Raw genomic sequence first — 24,074 nt, forward strand, 5'->3', positions numbered from 1 at the left:
ACTCAGGCTAATATTTTTAATGGTTATTTGAAGTTTATCTCCTTAATCCATATATGGCTTTCAAGTGAGGTGGACTGTGTTTTAAAGTAGCACGAAGCTTTCAATTCTCAGCAATTTGCAGTGTATTGTGTGGTTAATCACTCTTGTCCTGTATAGATCCTTCCAGACCAGTAGAACCAAATACATGTCAGCATGAATCTCAGGAGAGTTTGGCAGAGCTGAGGCCCTGGAGTGTTTGCTATTTGTATGCTGGCTGCAAATACAAAAACTTGGTGGAAAGAATGACAGAATATTAGGGGCTGGAAGGGACCTTGAAAGCTCATCCAGTCCAAGCCCCCTGCCAGAGCAGGATCACCTATAGCAGATCACAATGGAACTTATCCAGACAGGTTTTTAATATCTCCAGAGAAAGTGACTCCACAACCCCCCTGGGCAGCCTGTTCCCGTGTTCTGTTACCCCCACAGTGAAAAAATGTTTCCTCCTGTTTTCATGGAACTTCCTCTGCCACAGCTTCCACCATTGCCCCTTGTGCTGTCATCGGGCATCACCCAGCAGAGCCTGGCTCCATCCCTTTGGCACTCACGCTGCACATCTTTTTAAGCATGAACGAAGTCACTCTTTAGTATCCTCTTCCCCAAGCTAAAGAGCCCCAGCTCCCTCAGTCTCTCCTCATAAGAAAGCAAAAAGAGCCAAACTCTCATTCAGTGCAGTGAGACACAGCACATTAGTGCTTAGATGTAAGCAGCCAGAGAATGCAGTGGGGCTGTGTGTTGATAATGCTGCTGTTATTTACTGCTCTGTTTTCTTTTGTCACAGCTACGGAAGGCAGTAATGGATCATATATCAGACTCATTCCTGGAGACCAATGTCCCATTACTGGTTCTCATTGAGGCTGCAAAAAGTGGTAATGAGAAAGAGGTGAAGGAGTATGCTCAGGTATTCCGTGAACACGCCAACAAGTTGGTTGAGGTAAGTGACCTTACTGACACAATTGGACTTCCATCTTGCCTCTGCAGGGAGAATTCTATGCTGGCTGGAATGTGTGGGGTCATGCCTCTGTAGTAGAGGCTTCATGAGTTTTGGTCAGCTTTGTCCTGGTGATTGCACAGCAGAAGTCTGGATGAGCGGCAGAGGGGAGCACGTGCTGTGGTTTAGCAGGCAGTAAAGCAACTGAGCATGTTAAAGATGGTATATCTGGTGTTTTGTTCAAAAGTCATGAGCAAAAAGTAGTGCATTTCAGCTCAGTTTTACTAGCAGTAGGATAGAACTTAGTCTCTCTCAAGGAAGAAGCCACATAGGTGCTTCAAAGAGCGTTGTGGTACTGTAATGTATGGTGGTGGCCAAAGGCTGCTGTAGACCTAAAAGCTTGTCAGGCTGAACTAAAATAGGGGGTGAGGACATAGAAAGCATAGCCTGAAGATCATACTTCTGAAAAGTCAGTATTACATAGAGAGAGATGTCTGTCTGAGGAGATGTGCTGTGTAAAGACCACAAATGGTAATTTCCTGTCTTCAGGAACGATATTGAAATAGTTCTGTTTTACCATGAGGGTTATAAAACACAATGACTGGCACTTGGGTGCTCCTTGAATGGCCTTCTAATAAAATAATGATAATGTTCTCACAGTTTGCCTTTTAACAGATCAGTAACTATGAAAAATGCCTCTATTTCTTGAAGACACACAGAACCCAGTGATTTGTTTGGTACTATTCTGTGGCATCATTAGCTGCTCTGTCCCAGCATTGTGTTGAATAGTGTGTAGCCCCTTTGCAACATCCTTTCTCTCTAGCCATGCCATGCAGTCTTTAGCAGAGGAAAATGCTACTGGTTTGACAAGTGTTGAACTACACCTTTGAGTGGTTTCTGTTCCTAAAACAGGTATTGTCCAAATTCTCCAGCACCTGAGTAAGGGCTGTGAGTTTCTTGGTTGGAACTGATTGGCTCCATCATAATCAGGGAGCTACAAGAAAGCTGGGGAGGGACTTTTGACAAGGGCTTGTAGTGATAGGACAATGGTTTTGAGCTGGGAGAGGGGAGATTGAGACTGGAGATTAGGAGGAAATTCTTGATAGTGAGGGTGGTGAGACACTGGAACAGGTTGCTGGGGGGGTTGTGGATGATTATGTAGAGAGATCCCTGACAAAATGTCTGAGGAAGTATGTGTAGTGGGAGTAAAGTGATGCTCTGGAGCATCTCACTCTTTCCATGGGAGTCAGAGTACCTCATTCAGAGTCTGGGAGTCAGATGTTTGCTGTGGTAGTTAAGTTGTGGGCACCTAAAGGTAGGTCCTGGGGTTTAAAAGCTCTGGATGGATATTCAGTCCAATGCTGAATACAATCAAGTATAAATCATCTACGCTGATTTATACAAAGATTTGTTACTGCTGCCTGGTGACTGGATCTGTGGCAATGAAAAGATAAATAGCCAGTGCGTATCTAAGGAGGAAAACAAGGGCCAGACAGAAAACCCCTCCACAACTTTCATTGGGGTATTGCAGCGGCTCTCAGAGTTTGTGGCCTTATCCATAACAGGCACTGAACACACGGTTATCATCACAGAACTCCCTTTCTCTCATGGGTTTGGAACTATTTGTTGCAATTACAGGTTGAATAGCATTATAAAAAAGCCAAAAGTAACTAAGTGTTCCTTTTTAGAGAGTTTCTAGTTTCTCATAATGACATGAGAGAAAGAAAACTACCTTTTAGAGGCTATAGTTACAAGGAAAACAAACCAAAACTCAGCTCTCATTGAGCTGGAAAAAACCCAGCAAGAGTGGCTATGGTTATGTAATTTGGGATTTATAAGCCTAACACTGTACTGGAATTGTACTTTAGACCAAACTAGAGTTTGGATGCTGATTTTGAGTGCTATGTTGTCATTTATAGATACCTCACCAATAAAACAATGATGATAGTAACAATAGATCATGGAATGATAGAACAATTTGGGTTGGAAGGGACCTTAAAGATCATAGAATCAACAAAGCTGGAAAAGACCTCAGAGATCATCAAGTCCAACCTATTACCTAACACCTCCTGACAACTAAACCATGGCTCCAAGTGCCACATCCAATCCTTTTTTGAACAACTCCAGGAATGGTGACTCCACCACCTCCCTGGGCAGCACGTTCCAGTGACCAATTACTCTTTCTGTGAAGACCTTTCTCCTCACCTCCAGCCTAATCTTCCCCTGGCACAGCTTGAGACTGTATTCTCCTGTTCTGGTGCTGGTTGTCTCATCCAGTTCCAACTCCTCTGCCCCAGGGAGGGATACCTTCAGCCACGCCAGGTTGCTCAAAGCCACATCCAACCTGGCTTTGAACATTTGCAAGGTTGGAACCTCCCCAGCTTTCTCTGGTCATCCTGTTCCAACACCTCACTGCCCTCATGGCCATTATATGTCTTGACTAAAATTTTTATTCCATTTAGGCTGCTCCATACTATTAGAAACAGATTCTTGTGAGTCTCTGGCATCTAATCCTACTCTGAGTCCTTTTCCAAGGGTCAGTTCTTCTAGGTGGAGCTTAGCCTTTTTTCTTTAAGGATTTGTTTTTATCTGGGCTGGGCAATAAAGTATCTTGAAGAAATTAAAGTCTAGGGCCAGAGGAATTTTGAAACTGAAGTTTCAGCTTCTTGAGACTGGACAAGAAAAGTCTGGACTAGACTGATGTCCCTTGCCCACTAGACTTTTTGCACTGAAGGCAAGTTTCTTCATTTTCATACAATGATGCCCAATGGAGTCGTAGCAGCTGGGCTCCTATGGCTTTGTGGGTCAAGTATCTTGCAGATAGTAAAAAGTAGTTTAAGGATGAGGCATGATCAAGTGACTATGAAATGTGAGATCCTTCCCCAGGCATGGGGCCAGGATTGCTTGCTAATATATGCAAACACGGTTCCACTGAAGCGCGTCGAGTTGCACTTGCTTATGTTAAAGGCACTTGGCACAGCAAATCCAATACTGTGAAAACTCTGTGATATTAATCATTACTTTTAAAATCAGAATCTGAGCTTCTGGGCTGTCTTGCCAAGCTCAATAGAAAGCCTATCAAAAGGTCAGGAAAAATAACCCATGTTTTAATACTTCTTTATGTAATAGCTACATTTTAACCTTCTGAGGGGGGGAAAGAAAAATGACCAAAAGGCATGTCTTCATATTTGATGAATAGAAATGGCACAGGCAATACATTCTCAAAAATACAGGCTGTAAGTGAGCCTTATGGAAGTTAACTTTCTTTTGTAACCCAGGCTGCAAAGCCCTTAAATCTTCTCTTAAGAGCAATTTTTCATTATTTATGTGTTTTCCCTTCCTCTCCTCCTACCACAACATTGTGTCTTTTGCTTTTTGTCACTTGGCTTGACATGTGCCTTGTTTGAAAATAACAGCAAAAGATGAATAGTCATTTTTCTAGACACCCTGTGAAGAGAGGCTGAGAGACCTGGGGCTGCTTAGTCTGGAGAAGAAAGGGGATCTTATCAATGTCTATAAATATACCTGAGGGGTGAGTGTCAAGATGAAGGTGCCAGGCTCTCTCTGGTGTTATCTGATGATAGGTCAAGGAGCAATGGGTATAAACTAGAGCAAAGGTAGTTCCACCTCAACATAAGGAGGAACTTCTTTGGTGTGAGGGTGCTGGAGCCCTGGAGCAGGTTGCCCAGAGAGGTTGTGGAGTCTCCTCCTCTGGAGACTTTCAAAACCCACCTGGGTGCATTCTTGTGTGACCAGCCCTAGGTGATCCTGCTTTGGCAGGGAGGATGGACTGGATGATCTCTGGAGGTCCCATCCAACCTCTAACATTCTGAGATTCTGTGATTTACTTGCAACCACTTCTGTCTGTGGGTTATGATGGGGGGCTCACCTGAGTGAGGTGTCATCCCATTAAACTTGAGATCCTTTGTGCTGGTGATGTTTAGATGCCTTCTTGACTCAGTCTGCCTCCAGAGGCCAAGAAGGCAGAGCATTCCAAGAATGAGACCCAGCTGAACTATGATGTAAATCATCCCAAATGACTCATGTTGTCATAGAGATACTTAAGGTTAATGTGTGTATATAGATAGATGGATAGATATAGATAGACAGTAAACCAGAGTTTAAATGGTACCAGTCCAGCCTTGGATTGCTAACTTCTCTTATTCAAATTATATTTCATCAATCATCTCCCACTTTTCTTTGGCCTCCAAAACTGATGTTAGAGAAGTGATGGTGCCTTTCCAGGTCATGATCTTTACCTCATAAATCCCTTTAATGTTTTCCTTAAAAAAAAATCATCTCCAGTGATTGAAAGTCACTAAATGCCTGACTTGCATTGCCAGCTTCAGATGTGACCTTGGGAAGTCATTTAACTTCCATAACCAGGCACCTTCATTTGTAGCATAAGGTTAATGACAGATAATTCTAATACCCACCACACAAGGGCACTTGGCTGATAAATCAGCTCAGATGTATTCAAGGCATCTATCAAAGCACTGTATGGCAGCTAATTTATTAATTCTTATTATTCTATCTAGTAAAAGCTTCTTGGGTTTAACTGTTAGTCCTCTGGACTGTTTCTTGAAGAATTAAATGTTTCAAGCTGTGCAATTTTTCATGGAAGAGGTAACTCAGCATCCAGCAAACTGAAGTGCCACAACAGACAGCTGTTTGCTTCCAATAGGGAGCATCATGTTATCAGTCAAGGTTAGAAGGGACCACAAGAGGAGACTCAGGATGACCTTATTGCTCTCTACAACTACCTGAAGGGAGGTTGTAGACAGGCAGAGGTTGGTATCTTCTCCCAGGCAACCAGCACCAGAACAAGAGGACACAGTCTCAGGCTGTGCCAGGGGAGGTTTAGGCTGGACTTTAGGAAGAAGTTCTATACAGAGAGAGTGACTGTCCATTGGAATGGGCTGCCTGGGGAGGTGGTGGAGTCACCATCATTGGAAGTGTTCAGGAGGAGACTTGATGGGGTGCTTGGTGCCATGGGTTAGTTGTTTAGGTGGTGTTGGATTGGTTGATAGATTGGACACGATCTTCAATGTCTCTTCCAACCTGGTTTATTCTATTCTATTTAAAACAAGGATCATCTAGTTCCAACCCTCCTGCCATGGGCAGGGACACCCCACACCAGATCAACCTGGCCAGAGCCTCATCCAGCCTGGTCTCAAACACCTCCAGGGACGGGGCCTGAACTACCTCCCTGGACAACCCGTTCCAGGGCTTCACCACTCTGATGGGGAAGAACTTCCTCCTCACCTCCAGCTTCATTCCATTCCCCCTAGTCCTATCACTACCTGAGATCCTGAGCAGTCCCTCCCCAGCCTTCTTGGAGCCCCTTTCAGATACTGGAATTAGGTCACCAGGGAGCCTTCTCTTCTCCAGACTGAACAGCCCCAACATGTGTGAAGCTTAATAAAGTACTGTGAAAATTGGCATTATAAGGCCTTCTGGTTAAATTAATCAGTCTTTCTATCCTCACAAGGTAGAGAAGTTTCAGAGTTCTATTAATATTTTAAGGCTTTTTTAGGGGGGAGGTTAAGCATTTTTATGGAAGACTTTCACCATTTGGTGATCAGTGAACATTTGCAAGTTAAATCCAGTTGCATTGTTCTTCCTTCCAACTCTTTTTTTCCTCTCTCTCTCTCTCCGATAAAACTGAAATAAAGGAGATTTTTTTGTTCTCCAGCCTGAACTGTTGCAGCACTGAATTTGAAACAGCTAAAAATGTTTTGAGAAGACAGTGCCTTACCAATTTTGCATGAAAGAATTGGGCTGAAGAAGTTTCTAGAGCCTACATCTATCCATCATCTATCAGTTTCATCTCCTGCAAACATAAAGATTTCTGCAGGCACCCAAAGTAATCACAGTTATCTCCTAAGAATGTTTGGCTGGTGGAAGACCAATGCTAGGCAGTGGTTTATGGTGGTTCCAATTTGACACAGTGCAAGCTAATCAATAGCACTGCAGGGCTGGATAGTAATTTGTAGCAGGTGAAACCTAACAGCAGCATTTCTGCTTCTGTTTTTCAGTCTTTTTGTCCATTAGGCTTGCAGGAGTCTGGTAAATATCTTACAGGATCATTAAGATTGCAAAAAACCCCTAAGTCCATCAAGTCCAACCATCAACCCAACATCCCCATGGCCACTGAACCATGTCCCAAAGTGCTATTTCCACACATCTTTTTAACATCTTCAGGGATTGGTGCCTCCACCACCTCCCTGGGCAGCCTGTTTCAGTGCCTGACCACTCTTGAAGGAAAGAATTTTTTTCCTAATACCAAATATACACTTTCCCTGATGTAACTTAAGACCTAGTTAGACCATGCCTGCAATAGTACAGTTCTTGCCTCCTCACTTTAAGAAGGACAGGGAACTACTGGAGAGAGCTCAATGGAGGGCTATGAGGATCATGAAGGGACTGAAGCATGTCTTGTACAAGGAAAGACTGAGACCTGGAGCTGTTGAGCCTGGAAGAGACCTAATCAATGTCTACCAATATCTGAAGGGTGGCTGTCAGGAGGATGGAGCCAGCCTCTCTTCAGTGATACCCAGTAGCAGGACAAGGGGCAATGGATTTGAACTCCATCACAGGATATTGCAGGTCCACATGAGGAAAAAACCTTTTTTACTGTGAGGAAACTGGAACCCTGGAGCAGGCTGCCCAGAGAGGTTGTGGAGTCTCCTTCTCTAGAGATGTTCAAAACCTGTCTGGGTGCATTCTTGTATGACCTGCCCTAAATGGTCCTGCTTGGATGTCCCTTCCAACCCCTAGCATTCTAGGATTCTATTTTCTCTCATCTTATCACTAGTTACTTGGGAGAAGATCCATGTCATAGCTGCTTTGAGGTAGGGTTTGTTGGTTTGGTTTGTAGTGGTGTGGGTGGGTTGATTGGGGTTTTTGTTTGGTTTGGTTTTTCTTTGTTTTTATTTTACAGTGTCCAGGAGGGGAAAAAGTTTGTTTGCACTTCTTTATAAGACACAATATAGAATAGAATAAACCAGGTTGGAAGAGACCTTCAAGATCATTGCATCCAACCTATCAACCAATTCAACCCACCTAATCAACTAATCCATGGCACCAAGCACCCCATCAAGCCTCCTCCTGAACACCTCCAGTGATGGTGACTCCACCACCTCCTTGGGCAGCACATTCCAATGGGAAATCACTCTCTGTGTAGAAGTTCTTCCTAACCCCCAGCCTAAACCTCCCCTGGTGCAGCCTGAGACTGTGTCCTCTTGTTCTGGTGCTGGTTGCCTGGGAGAAGAGACCAACATCTACCTGGCTACAACCTCCCTTCAGGTAGTTGTAGAGAGCAAGAAGGTCTGCTCTGAGCCTCCTCTTCTCCAGGCTAAGCAACCCCAGCTCCCTCAGCCTCTCCTCACAGGGCTGTGCTCCAGACCCCTCACCATTTTTCCTTTCCAAAACCAGTTTTTCATACCTTCCTAGTTCAAATTGGTGCTGTATCTCTTCGCGTTGTGAATGTGGCAAAATGGGAAGGGCAAAAGCACTGCTAGTATGCACAGCACACAAAACAAGCCACTGGGCCTGCTCAGTGACCCCCTGCTCACTTAATTCGGTAATGAGAGGAGAGGGGCAAAAGTGTGAAAGAAAATTGTACTGTGGTGGTCGACAGGGAGTTGAATGTGGGTTCACATCACAGATGCATGGGGTGGCTTGAGTTGAAAAGGGCTTTAAGGATGATCTAGTTCCAACCTACTTACCATGGGCAGAGACAAACACCTCCAGGAGGGGGTATCCACAACTTCCTGGACAACCTGTTGCAGTGTCCTGCTGCCCTCACTGCAGTAATACATCCAACCCTGTGTGTTTGCCCTCCAGAAGTATCTCAGCAAGGCATGCGGAGTGTTCGGTCCATGAGGAACAAAGGTACACTTACTCTTGAGCAGTGGAGACCTTCTGTATGTCTCTGCAATACACTTGAGGTCAGTGGAGCTCTGACAGTTTACAACATGGCACTCTAGCTCCCTTTCAGTGGGTACTAGTGATCTTCATATATGAGGAACATGAACCACCAATGTGCACTTGCAGTCCAGAAAGCCAAGCACATCCTGGGCTGCATCAAGTGAAGCACAGTCAGCAGGTTAAGGGAGTCTCCCCTCTGATCTGGTGGGACTCCACCTGGAGCACTGTGTCCAGTTCTATTACAGGAAGGATCTGGAGGTGCTGGAAGGTGTCCAGAGAAGGGCCATGAGGATGAGCAGAGGGCTGGAGCTGCTCTGCTATGAGGACAGACTGAGAGAGTTGGAGATGTTCAGTCTGGAGAGGAAAAGGCTGTCAGAAGACCTTATTATGGCCTTCCAGTATCTGAAGTGGGCTACAAGAAAGCTGGGGAGGGACTTTTGAGGGTGTCAGGGTGCGATAGGACTGGGGGGGGATGGAAAAAGAAATGAGTAGATTCAGCTTGGATGCCAGGAGGAAGTTCTTCCCCATGAGGGTGGTGAGACACTGGCTCAGGTTGCCCAGGGAGGTGGTGGAAGCCTCATCCCTGGAGATTTTTAAGGCCAGGCTGGATGTGGCTGTGAGCAGCCTGATGTAGTGTGAGGTGTCCCTGGCCATGGCAGGGGAGTTGGAACTGCCTGATGCTTGAGGTCCCTTCCAACCCTGAAAATTCTATGATTCTGTGTAATGCTTGGCTTGGGCTCTTGTGAATAGAATAGAATAAACCAGGTTGGAAGAGACCTTCAAGATCATCGCGTCCAACCTATCATCCAACACCACCTAATCAACTAACCCATGCAACCAAGCACCCTGTCAAGTCTCCTCCTGAACACCTGCCAGTACAAGTTTATGAACTGAGCTGAGTTTTCAGTCAAGGCAGACAAAACCTAGAGTAACAGGCTTAAGAGAGGGGGGGAAAAAAAAAGGCTCATTTATTTCTGCAACTTTAGTTCAAGGAACACTGTTCCCTACTGATATATTTCTACAAACAGTGCCTGTACTTGAAATGTTCAGTTGTTGTTTTTTGGTTTGAGTTCACATCACTGCATTATCAGAGTATGCAACTAGCTCTTTGTTTCTTGTAATGAAGTAAAAATGTCAATAGTCTTCCCTAGCTGCTGTATCCCAACTCCTAGCATGAAAAATGCATACAGGCCTGGATTTCCTCTTGCAGGCTGATCAGATTTTCTTGTAGCTGATGTTAAGCTAGCTAAGAAATATATAGCAGACAGCAATCCTTTGTTCCCATCAAGGAGCGTTAAGGTGATCTCAGATGAGTTTAATTCAAGCTCTTCAAGTTGAGAGATTTTATTTGAAATTAAAGCTGTGGGCTGCTTCTGTGTCCTAGTGTTTCATCTGCTCATTTTAGCTTTAATTTCCATCTCTGGCCTTTCTTCCCTGCGTGGGCAGCAGATGTTCTTCATTCCTAGTAAACACCATGAGTATATTGACAGTAGCTGAAAACAACGACTCCAATTATCTGCGCTGAAGAGCATCAAAACCTTCAACTCTTTGCCTTTATTTCTTCTGAGGCCCTGCTGCAGCCACGTCTAGTTAGTCCATCTCCTCACCTTGGAGGTGTAATGTGTCTTTGGGACAAAGTCTTTCAGGAGAAAGCTTTCAGGTCATGCTGTGCCATTGGTGAACTCTTTATGCTGGCTTCTTTACTTATATTAGCTACTGGATAGTGGTAGTCCACTGGGATCTGTGCCAGGTTCACCTTCTGGTTTCTAGATTAGCACTGAAATTAAATCAAATTACCTGATTTCTCTACCTCACCCTTTCTGAAAGTGCTGCTTTGTGACTGTGTACCTGTCCCTTAAACAGGCTGTTAAAGGACTTGAATGATCATTGTCTTTGGTTTTGAGATTGCTTTCACCAAAAGCCATCTCTGCCTTCTGGCAGTATGGGTCCACCTCTGAGGCTTGCAGAATCTGTAGGAGGAAGCAGTTGTAGAACCTTCTTGTGATCTGTAGGCTGAATTGTTAACATGGAAACATGGGTGAAATTATACAGTTTGGTAACAGAGAACTTGGTTACAGCAAATACTGAAGGCCCTGCATGCTGATCCCTCAATGTCTGAAAAACCCCTGAAATCCAGGGCAGCTGGAAGGGGAGGAGCTGCCTTATCTAAGGGCTGCTTGGCCAATATAATTCTAATTCCAGTAGTTCTCACTCATAAACAACTGGGTCAACAAGCACATCAGAATCTGTTAGACTATTGGCATTATCTTGAGTAATCATCCTTTTGGTCCTCTCCTTTATTCTTAGATTACTAATCTTCTACAACTCATAGAATCACAGAATTGTTTTGGTTGGAAAAGACCTCCAAGACCAAGTCCAACTTTCAACCTAACACCACTGTGGTCATTAAACCATGTCCCAAAGTGCCGTGTGTATGTGTTCCTTGAACACCTCTAGGGATAGTGACTCCAGCACCATCCTGGGTAGCCTGTTCCAATCCCTGACCACTCTTACAACAAAGAAGTTTTTCCTAATGCCTGACCTGAACCTCTCCTGGAACAATTTCAGGCCATTTCTTCTTGTTTGATCCCCAGATCCTAGGGAGAAGAGATCAACCCCTAGCTCACTCAACCTCTTTTCAGGGAGTCTCTAGAAAGCAATGAAGTCTTCCTCAGCCTCCTCTTCTCCAGACTAAACAACCCCAGTTCCCTCAGCCTCTCCTCACCAGTCCTGTTCTCCAGACCCTTCCCCAGTTTTGTTGCCCTTCTCTGGACCAGCTCCAGCACCTCAATGGTCATCTTGTAGAGAGGGCCCCAAATCTGAGCCCAGGAATTGAGGTGTGGTCTCACCAGTACTGAGTACAGGGGCACAATCACTGTCCTGGTCCTGCTGGCCACAAAGTAACACCAGAAGTGTTGCAGGTTAATTTTCTTTGTTCCCATGTTTCTGTAATGCAGATAATAAGGAAATGCAACACCAAGTTAGCAGCCCGTGGGTAATGGTGGTTCTCTTACTTCCCTCACAGAACAAGAATGGAAGATAAAAAAGGAGCCCTAAATTGCTGCAGCAGCTCCATGTTCACTTGAATTCATCTCTGTTCTGGGGGCTTTGGGCCTAAAGCCAGTGCAGTGCTAGTCTGTCATCTGACCTCCTAGGGTTCATCCTTTGCTAGCAAATGACTCCATGGATTTAAGCATTGAGGAAAAAGAAATAGAAAAATAGAACAGAATAAACCAGGTTGGAAGAGACTTTCAAGATCATCACATCCAACCCATCATCCATCACCACCTAATCAACTAAACCATGGCACCAAGCACCCTGTCAAGTCTCCTCCTGAACACCTCCAATGATGGTGACTCTACCACCTCCCCAGGCAGCCCATTCAATGGGCAATCACTCTCTCTGTATAGAACTTCTTCCTAGCCCCCAGCCTAAACCTCCCCTGGTGCAGCTTGAGACTGTGTCCTCTTGTTCTGGTGATGGTTGCCTGGGAGAAGAGACCAACCTCTGCCCATCTACAACCTCCCTTCAAGTAGTTGTAGAGAGCAATAAGGTCACCCCTGAGCCTCTTCTTCTCCAGGCTAAGCAACCCCAGCTCCCTCAGCTTCTCATAGGGCTGTGCTCTAAACCCTTCACCAGCTTTGTTGCCCTTCTCTGGACATCTTGCAGCAAGTCAACCTCCTTCCTAAACTGAGGAGCCCAGAACTGGACACAGGACTCAAGGTGTGGCCTAACCAGTGTAGAGTACAGGGGCAGAATGACCCTGTGCTCTGGAGGTTTTTCTATAAATGAAACTCTACTTTGGCCACTTCTTCACCTCTTTTTTTTCCTTCTGCAGTTCTTTAGCATATCTCTTCTCTCTGTGCTCAATTATTATAATGAGGAGTATCTGGGTTTCTCCTTACAGGAAAAAAAAAAGTCATAAATTATTCCTAGTAATTTCCCAATACTTTCCAGTTAAGTGGGTTTGTTGTTTTTAGAAGATAATTAACTTTTAACCATGCTTATTTATGGCCTCTGTAAAAGAGATGAAATCCAATTACTCCCTTTTTAATCACTGAGTAATGCCTTAAAAATATTTTTGTAGTGAATAACACCTGCTTAGCTAGGGACTTGCTTCTCCAGTCTGGTCATGCTGCTGTGCTCTGTGATTCATGTGGTACACTTGCCCAAAATAAAATGACTCCTACAAACTCTAGTATCTATTTCAGTCTACTATCTCATACAATCCAGTCACACAGCACTCTGTGTGATCTCAACCTTGCTAATAACAGCCATAGAATCATAGAATTGTTAGGGTTAGAAGGGACCTCGAGGATCAGCCAGTTCCACCCCCCTGCCATAGGCAGGAACACCTCACACTAAATCAGGTTGCCCAGAGCCGCATCCAGCCTGCCCTTAAAAACCCTCCAGGGATGAGGCTTCCACCAGCTCCCCAGGCAACTTCTTCCCAACATCCAATCAGTCAAGAGTTCTTGGTACCATTTTAATGAACTGATTACCTAAATTATGGGTTTAGCTCCTTCTAGCCAGTTGTTTGGGCTGGTAATCATGGTGCCATGCAACATCACAGCTCTTGGTACCTTCTCCCTAGTAAGAGGTTACAGGGAAATGGCCTCAGGTTGCACCAGGGGAGGTTTAGGTTGGACATTAGAAGAAACTTGTTGACTGAAAGGGTTCTCAAAGACTGAAATAGGCTGCCCAGGGAGGTGCTTGGATCCCTATCCCTGCAGATATTTCAGAGAGGCAGAGATGTGGTGCTGAGGGATGTGGTTTAGCACCAGCCTTGGTAGAGCTAGAGAATGGTTAGACTTGATGATCTTAAAGGTCTTTTGCAACCAAAATGATTCTGTGTTCCTATCTGGAATCATCTCAACTCTTGCACTGCTTTGAAGGGGTGAGTATGTGAACCTGTTGGTGGAAGGGGGGCCCTGAAACTTCAATATATTTTTTCTTTGAACTGAAACACTTCTATTTCCAGACACAATTGCTATTTCTAGACATGACTTCTATTTCCAGGCATATCATCTTTTCCATCAGGGAAGAGATGAAAGCAAGTGGAAGCTTCTGAGACAAGATACAAGCCTTCCTTAATTATTCTCCCATCAACAAGGGAAGGTAAACTGGTTGTTATCAGAGGCACTGCTCTCAAGCTGTCAGAAGAATCCATGGCACCTGTGTGATCATGCAGTGTAAAATTCCAAGCTGTGCAACAGCTCAGCCCACTCTGTTTAGCAGCTACACATCAAGCCTGGCAGGTGTGGAGTTTACCTACCTTCACTTTCTCTTAGGTTGGGGATATTCTAACGTTTCTTTGCCCTAAGTAGCAAATAGGAAAGCCTCTTTGCTTAGCAGATGAGGTTTATTAGCAGCATTTTGCACTGAGCAACCTATTAGTTTTTTGGCAGTGAGGAAGAAAGTGATCTCTTGCCCACAAAAAAAAAGGGATGTGATTTTTATGTGGGAAGTTTATCAAGTGGTATTAATCTTTGAGGGAGGTTAATAAATGGAGATGGTAACTGCCTTGTCCTTCTGAAAGTCGTATGATGGACCTTGCTTTTTTATTCATGTGTCAGCAGGACACTGATTATCAGGCTACTTATTCCTCTCCCATTGACTGCTCTTGCTAGGAACCAGAAGAAGGGTTTGTTAGAGCAGGTAGGGCAGTCTGTACTAAGCTAACCCTTGAGCAAACCCTTCTCTTTGGGCTAAGGTGGTGATGCTGTATCAGGTAGAAATACAACCAGTGCCACAGCTGGCTTCTTGTGGCTTGCTTGTCTTTCAGGGGGTAGGATGGGTACTGGATAAGTAAGGCTTTTATTAGTATTGACTTCAAGATTGCTTTCACTGTTCATAGTGGCTTCTACCCATGAACTTCTCAATCTCTTCATTTCAGTTTGTGCAGTGCAATGCAGACCCAATTCCAGCTGCCAGCTGTGAGGATCTGAAGGCAATATTTGCCTTTGAAGACAGGGAGAATGTTATTTATTGGAAGGGGATATTCTGTAGGCAGCCCTACCCACCTACCCCCATTCTGGATTTGCACTCTCATACCTCATTGTATAGTGTTTTTCTTGTTACTGGTAACTAGCCCTAACCATCACTAATGCTTTGCCAGTAGTGCTTTTAAAAGGGTACTTCAGCCTGTACTCTAGAAGCTCTGTCTGGATTAGTTTTTGCCACTCCACAACATTTTACTCCCCTGTTGTAGCAGGATGCCAAATGTTTAGCATCTTGGCCATTGTTCACTCATGTATTATTATGGGTATAATTCAATCTGTAAATATTAAGAGCTGGGTTTCTACATATGCACCTTAGGTTTCAGTGTGGGAAAAAAAGAAGACTTTAATCAAATAACCTGTCTTAGAGTATGAAATGGGAGAGAAATAAGGGGCATGGTGAGAAGTAAAAGACAGGATGAAATATGAGAAGCAATGTTGGTACTGCATATCCAGTACAAAGTAGGAAATCAAACAAACAGCTTTTATTAGCATAGCAAGAAGGAATTTGTCATCCCTGATTGAACCATTTCCAGCATGCAGGACAGGTAGAGGGCCCAGAACTACTTAAGAAGCCAAAAAGTTCAGTACAAGCAGTAAGTACTTGTGAGGAAAGTGACAAGAGAAAGTAGAGTGTGAGACATAGAGAACATTCAGGCAGCTCCAAAAAGTCATCAGATGTCCCAAGAAAAGCCAAGTCAAAGACTTAAAGGAAGAGTGGCACATTTCATGCTGAAGTTTTGAAACTGATCAGAGAATCAACCAGCTTGGGAAAGACCTCAGAGATCAAGTCCAACCTATTAGTCAATACCTAATACCTCCTGACAACTAAACCATGGCTCCAAGTGCCACATCCAAGCCTTTATTGAACACCTCCAGGGACAGGGACTCCACCACCTCCCTGGGCAGCACATTCCAATTCCAATTCTCTTTCTGGGAAGAACTTTCTCCCCACCTCCAGCCTAAACTTGCCCTGGTGCAGCTTGAGACTGTGTCCTCTTGTTCTGGTGCTGGTTGCCTGGGAGAAGAGACCAACCCCCATCTGGCTACAACCTCCCTTCAGGGAGTTTGAGAGAGCAAGAAGGTCTCCCCTGAGCCTCCTCTTCTCCAGGCTAAGCAACCCCAGCTCCCTCAGCCTCTCCTCACAGGGCTGTGCTCCAGACCTCTCCCCAGCCTTGTTGGCCTTCTCTGGACACCTTCAAGTATCTTAATGTCCTTCCAAATTGAGGGGCCCAGAACTGGACACAGAACTCAAGGTGTGATGTGAAAGAAGAAATTCTAATCAAGAAAGGTCCTGATTTAGAATTGAAGTCACAGCAGCTTTGATTTTTTTTTTTTTTTAAACACATAGCTTTTGGGATCCATGTGGCAAAATTTCCAATAGAGACCCCTGAGAAATCAAGTTCAATAACCCAGAACAAAATTTGCCAATGCAGAAGGCATCATTGGCCACAACAACCCCATGCAGTGCTACAGGCCAGGGTCAGAGTGGCTGAGAGCAGCCAGGCAGAGAGGGACCTGGGGGTGCTGGTTGATGGTAGGCTGAACATGAGCCTGCAGTGTGCCCAGGCAGCCAAGAGGGCCAATGGCATCCTGGCCTGCATCAGGAAGAGTGTGGCCAGCAGGAGCAGGGAGGTCATTCTGGCCCTGTACACTGCACTGGTTAGGCCACACCTCGAGTCCTGTGTCCAGTTCTGGGCCCCTCAGTTTAGGAAGGAGGTTGCTTGCTGGAAGGTGTCCAGAGAAGGGCAATGAAGTTAGTGAGGGGTTTAGAACACAGCCCTGTGAGGAGAGGCTGAGGGAGCTGGGGTTGCTTAGCCTGGAGAAGAGGAGACTCAGGGGTGACCTTCTTGCTCTCTACAACTACCTGAAGGGAGGTTGTAGACAGGCAGAGGTTGGTCTCTTCTCCTAGGCAGCCAGCACCAGAACAAGAGGACACAGTCTCAGGCTGCGCCAGGGGAGGTTCAGGCTGGAGGTCAGGAGGAAGTTTTACACAGAGAGAGTGATTGCCCATTGGAATGGGCTGCCTGGGGAGGTGGTGGAGTCACCATCATTGGAGGTGTTCAGGAGGAGACTTGACAGGGTGCTTGGTGCCATGGGTTAGTTGATTAGGTGGTGTTGGATGATAGGTTGGACACAATGATCTTGAAGGTCTCTTCCAACCTGGTTTATTCTATTCTATCTCCACATGTCAACATTGTAGGTGCACTGGAGTTGTACAGGAATGTCTGTGTCCCTTTAACTTCTGCTACATGTAGGTCACAGTGGATTTTACTCTGTTTTTTCTCCCTGTGTTCCATCAGCCAGGGTCTAAAAAGTGTAGTGGTTGTGATGATGCCACCCATCATAGGTGGATCCAACTGCTCCTAACAGCAGTGGCAAGATTGAAGCCATTTAGTTGATAGTGTATGGCTGTCAAAATAATCCTTATTGCCTGCATTTTCCTGGTCAGAGGTGCTGGCATGTGGCAGAGGGATGGACGTGGAGCTTTGCACCAAACTGTGTTTAGTGGCACCCCCATCCATTTCCCTTAGCAGGTTTACAATGCCCTGGGCTCTTTGTTGTTTAGGAAGAACAATACTCCTCCATCTCTTTTTTATTTCCAGCCCATGGTATTTTATCCTGCTGGGGCCTTTTTCATGTTTTGAGTTTTTTTTCAGCCTTGAGAAGAGAAGGCTTAGGGGAGACCTTACTATCACATTCCAATACATAAAGATTGGCCACCAGGAGGGTGAAGGCTCCCTTTGTACAAGGAGGCTCATTTTAAAAGCAAGGAGTCATGAGGACAAGTTACTGCTGGGGAGATTCCCAGTGGACTGCAGAAGAAAATATTTGCTCATGACATAGTGGAATCATCTCCCAAGGGAAACAGTGGATTTCCCTCCACTGGATAGTATTAAGACTCAGCTTGACAGGGGTCTGGGCCAGCTCATTGCAACTCCAGTATTACCTACAAAAGTAGGGGCAGATGATCCTTGAGGTCCCTTCCATCCTGTGATTCTGTGGTGTTTTGATTAGAAACCTTGCAGTGATACCTATCCATCATCACTTACACCAAGGAACTGACAGAATTTCCCTCAGTAGCAAGGTTTCTTACTCTATCTCTAATCTAGGCATTAGTATTTCATATTCCCCCCCCCCTTTACAGTTTGTTCCACATCTTCTCTGCACCTTTAAGCAGGACCTTCTTTACAGTGAATGTGTTCTCCATGTGGATACTTGCACGTTTGGATCCAACCACTCCCAAAGTTTAAGCTGTTAGATGAGGTCCTTCAGTCTCTTCCTGTAGGCATTTTTCCTCTCATTAACTGTAATTATCTGTATTCTCATCTCTCTATCACCTCTTTCCCCAGCAATTCCTCTTTATGACCATGGCCCTACCTGGAATATTGCTTGAGAGACTCTGTCAGAGGGCTACAAGGATGATGAAGGGATGGGAGCACTGCCTGATGAAGAGAGGCAGAGACCTGGGGCTGGTTAGTCTGGAGAGGAGAAGATTGAGAGGGGATCTAATCAGTGTCTATCAATATCTGAAGGCTGGTGGTTAGGAAGGAAGTGACAGGGACAGCCTCTGCTCACTTGTGCCCTTCAATAGGACAGGAGGCATTGGGTGTGAACTTCTTTCCTATAAGGGTCCCAGAGCACTGGAGCAGACTGCCAAGAAAGGTTGTGAAGTCTTCTTCTCCGGAGACTTTCCAGCCCCGTCTGGATGTGTTCCTGTGTGACCTGTGCTGGATTCTATGGTTCTGCTCTGGCAGAGGGGTTGGACCCAAAGATCTCCAGAGGTCCTTTCCAACCCCTAGCATCCTGTGATCCTGTAATGCACCTTTTGCTGTTTTAGTGAAGTTCAATACCTCTTGTTATTGGGTTTTCACACCTATAGTCCTAGCCTTGGATGACCTGTAAGGCTTTAAAGTATTTTTCTGTCAAAATACATCCTGGAGCTAACTAGCAAGGTCAGATACAGCCTATGTTTGGTTCCCCCAGGATAGTTGTTACTTGACCAGAATTTACATCTCTTGCTGGAAACTTTTGCTACAGAATTGCTGGTAGCAGAAATCAAGTGATGCTGTGAATAGGGACAGAGCAGGCTGTGGAAATAAGAGTCTGGGAGGGCTGCTGAGAGAAGAGAAGGCTTTAGAGTGAATTTTAAGTGAAGTTATTTTTATGTGCTTGTAAGGCTGCTGCTGAATGTCAAGTGTATATGGGACTAGATTTGTTTTATTTTTAGTTTACTACTCATTATTTTCTTTTTAACTTATTGACAGCTCCTGTGTGCAAGGAGAAAATTCAACATTTCCTGTAGATGTGGATACAGAAAGTAAATACTCTCAGTCATAGTTTTCCTTGGGGGAACCTGAGCTTAGCTATGAGGGAGAAGAGACACTGGAAAAATCTCTAGTGCCAAAACACTAGATAAAGATTAGGTTAGATCATAGAATGGTAGGGGTTGGGGGAGAGCTCAAAACATCACCTAGTCACAGTATCACAGTATTCCCAAGGTTGGAAGAGACCTCAAAGATAGAGTCCAACCTGTCACCACCAACCTCATGACTAAACCATAGCACCAAGTGCCACGTCCAATCCCCTCTTGAACATCTCCAGGGATGGGGACTCCACCACCTCCCTGGGCAGCACATTCCAATGACTAATGACTCTCTCAGTGAAGAACTTTCTCCTCACCTTGAGCCTAAACTTCCCCTGGCACAGCTTGAGACTGTGTCCTCTTGTTCTGGTGCTGGTTGCCTGGGAGAAGAGAACCTTCCTTCAGGTAGTTGTAGAGAGCAATGAGGTCTCCTCTGAGCCTCCTCTTCTCCAGGCTAAGCAACCCCAGCTCCCTCAGCCTCTCCTCACAGGGCTGTGCTCCAGACCCCTTCCCAGCCTTGTTGCCCTTCTCTGGACACCTTCAAGTGTTTCGATGTCCTTCTTAAACTGCAGGGCCCAGAACAGGACACAGGACTCAAGGTGTGGCCTAACCAGTGCTGAGTACAGGGGCACAATGACTTCCCTGCTCCTGCTGACCCCATTATTCCTAATGCAGGCCAGGCAGGATCAGTTGGAGTGGGTTAGATAAGTACAATAATAAGATCATTCAGCAAATACCCAAATCTTACCCAGCAAAATACCATAATCCAAATAAAAAGTTTCCTCACTGTTTGAAAATAGCTTTTAATACCTTAGTTTGGAGATAAAGTCCCAAAGAAAAACCCAGCCACCTCCCTGCTCCCTGAGGAGAGCCTTCTAACAAATGTGTGGATAGTGTTTCAGCAGAAAATCCTTGGTCTCTGTGATAATCAAGGAAAATTGGCTTCATGTCTCAGTGCGAAAAGTTGGTGGGTTTATTGCCTTATTTCCAAGCTTGGATTGCTGAAAATCAAATCAAACAATTAAGTGGATTTTCTTCAAAGTTCCAGGGAGTGTTTTTTTCCCCCTACAGCCTCAGAGCAAGCATGAGGAACTGCAGCCTTGAGGACAACTCCTTAAGAGCCTTATAAGAACGCGAGAAAAGGATTTTAGCATGAAAGTGTAATCTGAACAGCAAGTTCACTTTCATACTACACAGGTTAAAAAACTTGTGTTTTGATGGTCCTGAAGTGCTTTCAAGACTTGAAAAGTTCAGGAGGAAAAAAAAAAAAGAGTTCTGTAAACCTTAATCTCTTTACAATAGGTCATGCTTGAAAAGCACAAGGTGGAGAAGAGAGGAAAAGTCAGGATTTGATCTGTGCCCGTAATTCTTGCAGGCAAAAGGATTGTAGGTTAGAGGTCCTGCCTCTGAAAAACAAGGGACTTCCAGGCTAGTGATACCACCCTGATGCCTGGATCATTACAACTAGGTGAGAAAGTCACACCCTTGCTTTAGAGTGAGAACATTTTATGATAGAGCAAAAAAATGTGTGATGTCCATCCTTGTGTATGATTCCATGGTTCTACCATTTGAAGCGCCAAATTAAATGACTCACTAGTGGTGTCCCTCAGGGCTTAGTGTTGGATCTATTCAATACTTTTATTGATGATCTGGATGAGGGGATTGAGTCCATCATCAGTAAGTTTGCAGATGGCACCGAGTTGGGGGCAGGAGTTGATCTGTTAGAGGGCAGGAGAGCTCTGCAGAGGGACTTTGCCAGGCTGGACAGATGGGCAGAGTCCAACAGGATGGCATTCAACAAGTCCAAGTGACAGGTGCTGCACTTTGGCCACAACAACCCCATGCAGTGCTACAGGCTGGGGTTAGAAGGACATTGAGACTCTTGATTGTGTCCAGGGAAGGGCAATGAGGCTGGGGAGGGGTTTGGATCACAGCCCTGTGAGGAAAGGCTGAGGGAGCTGGGGTTGTTTAGCCTGGGGAAGAGGAGGCTCAGGGGAGACCTTCATGCTCTCTACAACTCCCTGAAGGGAGGTTGTAGCCAGGAGGGGGTTGGTCTCTTCTCCCAGGCAGCCAGCACCAGAACAAGAGGACACAGTCTCAACCTATGCCAGGGGAAGTTTAGGCTGGAGGTGAGGAGAAAGTTCTTCCCAGAAAGTGTAATTGGCCATTGGAATGTACTGCCCGGGGAGGTGGTGGAGTCACCATCCCTGGGGCTGTTCAAAAGAGGCTTGGACGTGGCACTTGGAGCCATGGTTTAGTTGTCATGAGGTATTAGGTAATAGGTTGGATTTGATGATCTGTGAGGTCTTTTCCAACCTGTTTGATTCTACAATTCTGTGACTCAAGTTTATTTTCTTTTGCTTGTGATGAGAACAAGTCCAGTTCTTACCCATAGGTATGCAGAGTGTGTAGCAGCTGTCACCTTTCCAACACATGCTGTGTGCTGTCATTTAAAGGCATCTGTACTTTTCCCTCTGCCCAAGGAAACAGTTAAGAGCAGCCACGAGATCTTAAACCTCTGCTTCTGACATGACTGAGAAGTCCCACGGATATAATTCGGTTGCAAAAATTGCTGTAGCCGTAATGTCGGGAGGAGGAGGAAGGCACTCAGCAATGTGTGTTAGCAAAAGAGCAAGGAAATTAACATAGAGAACCTTTCAGATAGGTGAAGGGAAAATGAGACAGAAGCAATAATGATACTTCATTTGACTCAGAGTCTGGCTTCCTCAGCGGGATAATTATTCTTGCTGGGACGCCAATAGAGCTGGGGAGGCTTTCTGCAGGAGAGAAGCGCTGGGGCTTTGTGTTATCCCACTCAGATAATAACAATATCAAAGGACATCCCTTTCAACAGAAGGATCCTTGGTAATTTTGTTGGTTGCCATTATAAAATGTGAAGTGTACAGAGGAAACAGCTGGTACTGACCCCTGTGCTTACGGTGCTGCATAATATCAACCCTCTAATCATACATAGTATTTGAGCTACTCACTGAGTTACCTTGACATCCGCCGGTGTGAAGACACTCAACCACTTAAATAGCACAAGTAGGAAGCTGCAACATTTCACATTCAGTCTGTGTAAGAGAAAGCAAGAGGGAGATGAGATTTTTGTCCCCCGGGCTGCACACAAATATCTCAATATTCCACTGATTTTTTGCCCATTTGCTTGAATCATGGCACATAGAGAGGATGAATAGATCACTAGCAACCTGATACAAAAGGTGCAAAATATTAATTATACTAATTTGTGACACATGATTTTCAAGAGCCTGACAGATGAAAGCATGAAGGCCATAAATCATTAATTTAATCTGATTATTTTCAGTCAGTCTTTTATTTACTGTCTCCCCAATTAAAAACTGAGCTTAATGGATCTTTCAAATGTGTACTATAATATTCTAGTATTCATTATTTCCCCCCCTTCCCCCTCTGCCTCAGGTGCAAGTCCATCTTTTTTTTTCTCCTTTCCAGCTTTTTTTGGCTGAGAAGAGAAACTTCTGAGTCACACCATATATTTTCATTTCTGAAAGTCGCTGATAGCAATTTTCCCATCTGAAATGATGTACAGGGAATGAGATGGCAAAGAGCCAGAAAGCAGTAGGAGCTCTGGAGTGTGCTGTGCAAGTGCAGTTTTACCTGAAGTCTTACCTTGCATCTTTGAGCCTTTGCTGTTTTCTGCAGAAGTTACCTTGAACGTTTTTGCTGTGAATGAAGGCTGAGAGCTCTGGGGCTGTTTAGTCTGGAGGAGAGAAGACTGAGGGGGGATTTGATCAGTGTCAATAAACAGCTGAGAGGTGGGTGTCAGGAGGAAGGTGCCAGGCTCTTTGGTGGTGTCCAGTGATAGGACAAGGAACAAAGGGCATAAGCTGTAACACAGGAGGCTTCACATACATGCAGAATCACCAAGGTTGGAAGAGACCTCAAAGATCAAGTCCAACCTCTCACCACAGACCTCATGACTAAGCCATGGCACCAAGTGCCACATCCAGTCCCCTCTTGAACACCTCCAGGGATGGGGACTCCACCACCTCCCTGGGCAGCACATTCCAATGGCCAATCTCTCTTTCTGAGAAGAACTTTCTCCTCACCTGCAGCCTCAACTTCCCCTGGCACAGCTTGAGACTGTGTCTTCTTGTTCTGGTGCTGGTTGCTTGGGAGAAGAGACTAACCCCCACCTGGCTACAACCTCCCTTCTGGTAGTTGTAGAGAGCAATGAGGTCTCCCCTGAGCCTCTTCTTCTCCAGGCTAAACAATCCCAGCTCTCTCAGCCTCTTCTCACAGGGCTTGTGCTCAGCATGAGGAGAATCTACTTTGCTGTGATGATGCTGGAGCCCTGGAGTAAGCTGCCCAGAGAAGTTGTTGAATCTCCTCCTCTGGAGACTTTCAAATCCCACCTGGATGCATTCTTGTGTGACCTGCTCCAGATGTCTCTCCTCTGGCCATCGGTTGGGCTCAATGATCTCCAGACTTCCCTTCCAGACCCAGGCATTCTGTGATTCTGATATGTATATCGTGGCCAGAAATCATCTTTTACATCACTTTTATCTTTAGTGAAACTCAGAATTCTCCTGAGAAGCTTGCATGTCTTTCCCCATTTTAGAATTTGCTGGGTGGCAGCTGAATGAGACATTACCTAAATAGACCCAAACTTGGTAGGAGTCTTTTAGCATATTTATCATAGTATCAGTCAGGGTTGGAAGGGACCACAAGGATCATCTAGTTCCAACCCCCCTGCCATGGGCAGGGACACCCCACACTAGATCAGGCTGGCCAGAGCCTCATCCAGCCTGGGCTTAAACACCTCCAGGGA

The 24,074-nt window shown here is 45.2% G+C and overlaps 1 protein-coding gene across 1 annotated transcript in view; it reads left to right on the top strand.

The window, feature by feature from the left end:
- The window catches only part of LOC137446732 (catenin alpha-2), a 727,090-nt gene that overhangs the window by 552,352 nt on the left and 150,664 nt on the right, over positions 1-24,074 (top strand). The window contains exon 9 of the mRNA XM_068149689.1: positions 818-970. Coding sequence (XP_068005790.1) covers positions 818-970 — 153 coding nt within the window. The remainder of the gene's footprint in view (positions 1-817; positions 971-24,074) is intronic.

The sequence above is a fragment of the Melanerpes formicivorus genome, unplaced genomic scaffold, assembly GCF_026170545.1.
Source record: "Melanerpes formicivorus ecotype bairdi unplaced genomic scaffold, bMelFor1.0.p_v2 SCAF_18, whole genome shotgun sequence".
NCBI lineage: Eukaryota > Metazoa > Chordata > Aves > Piciformes > Picidae > Melanerpes > Melanerpes formicivorus.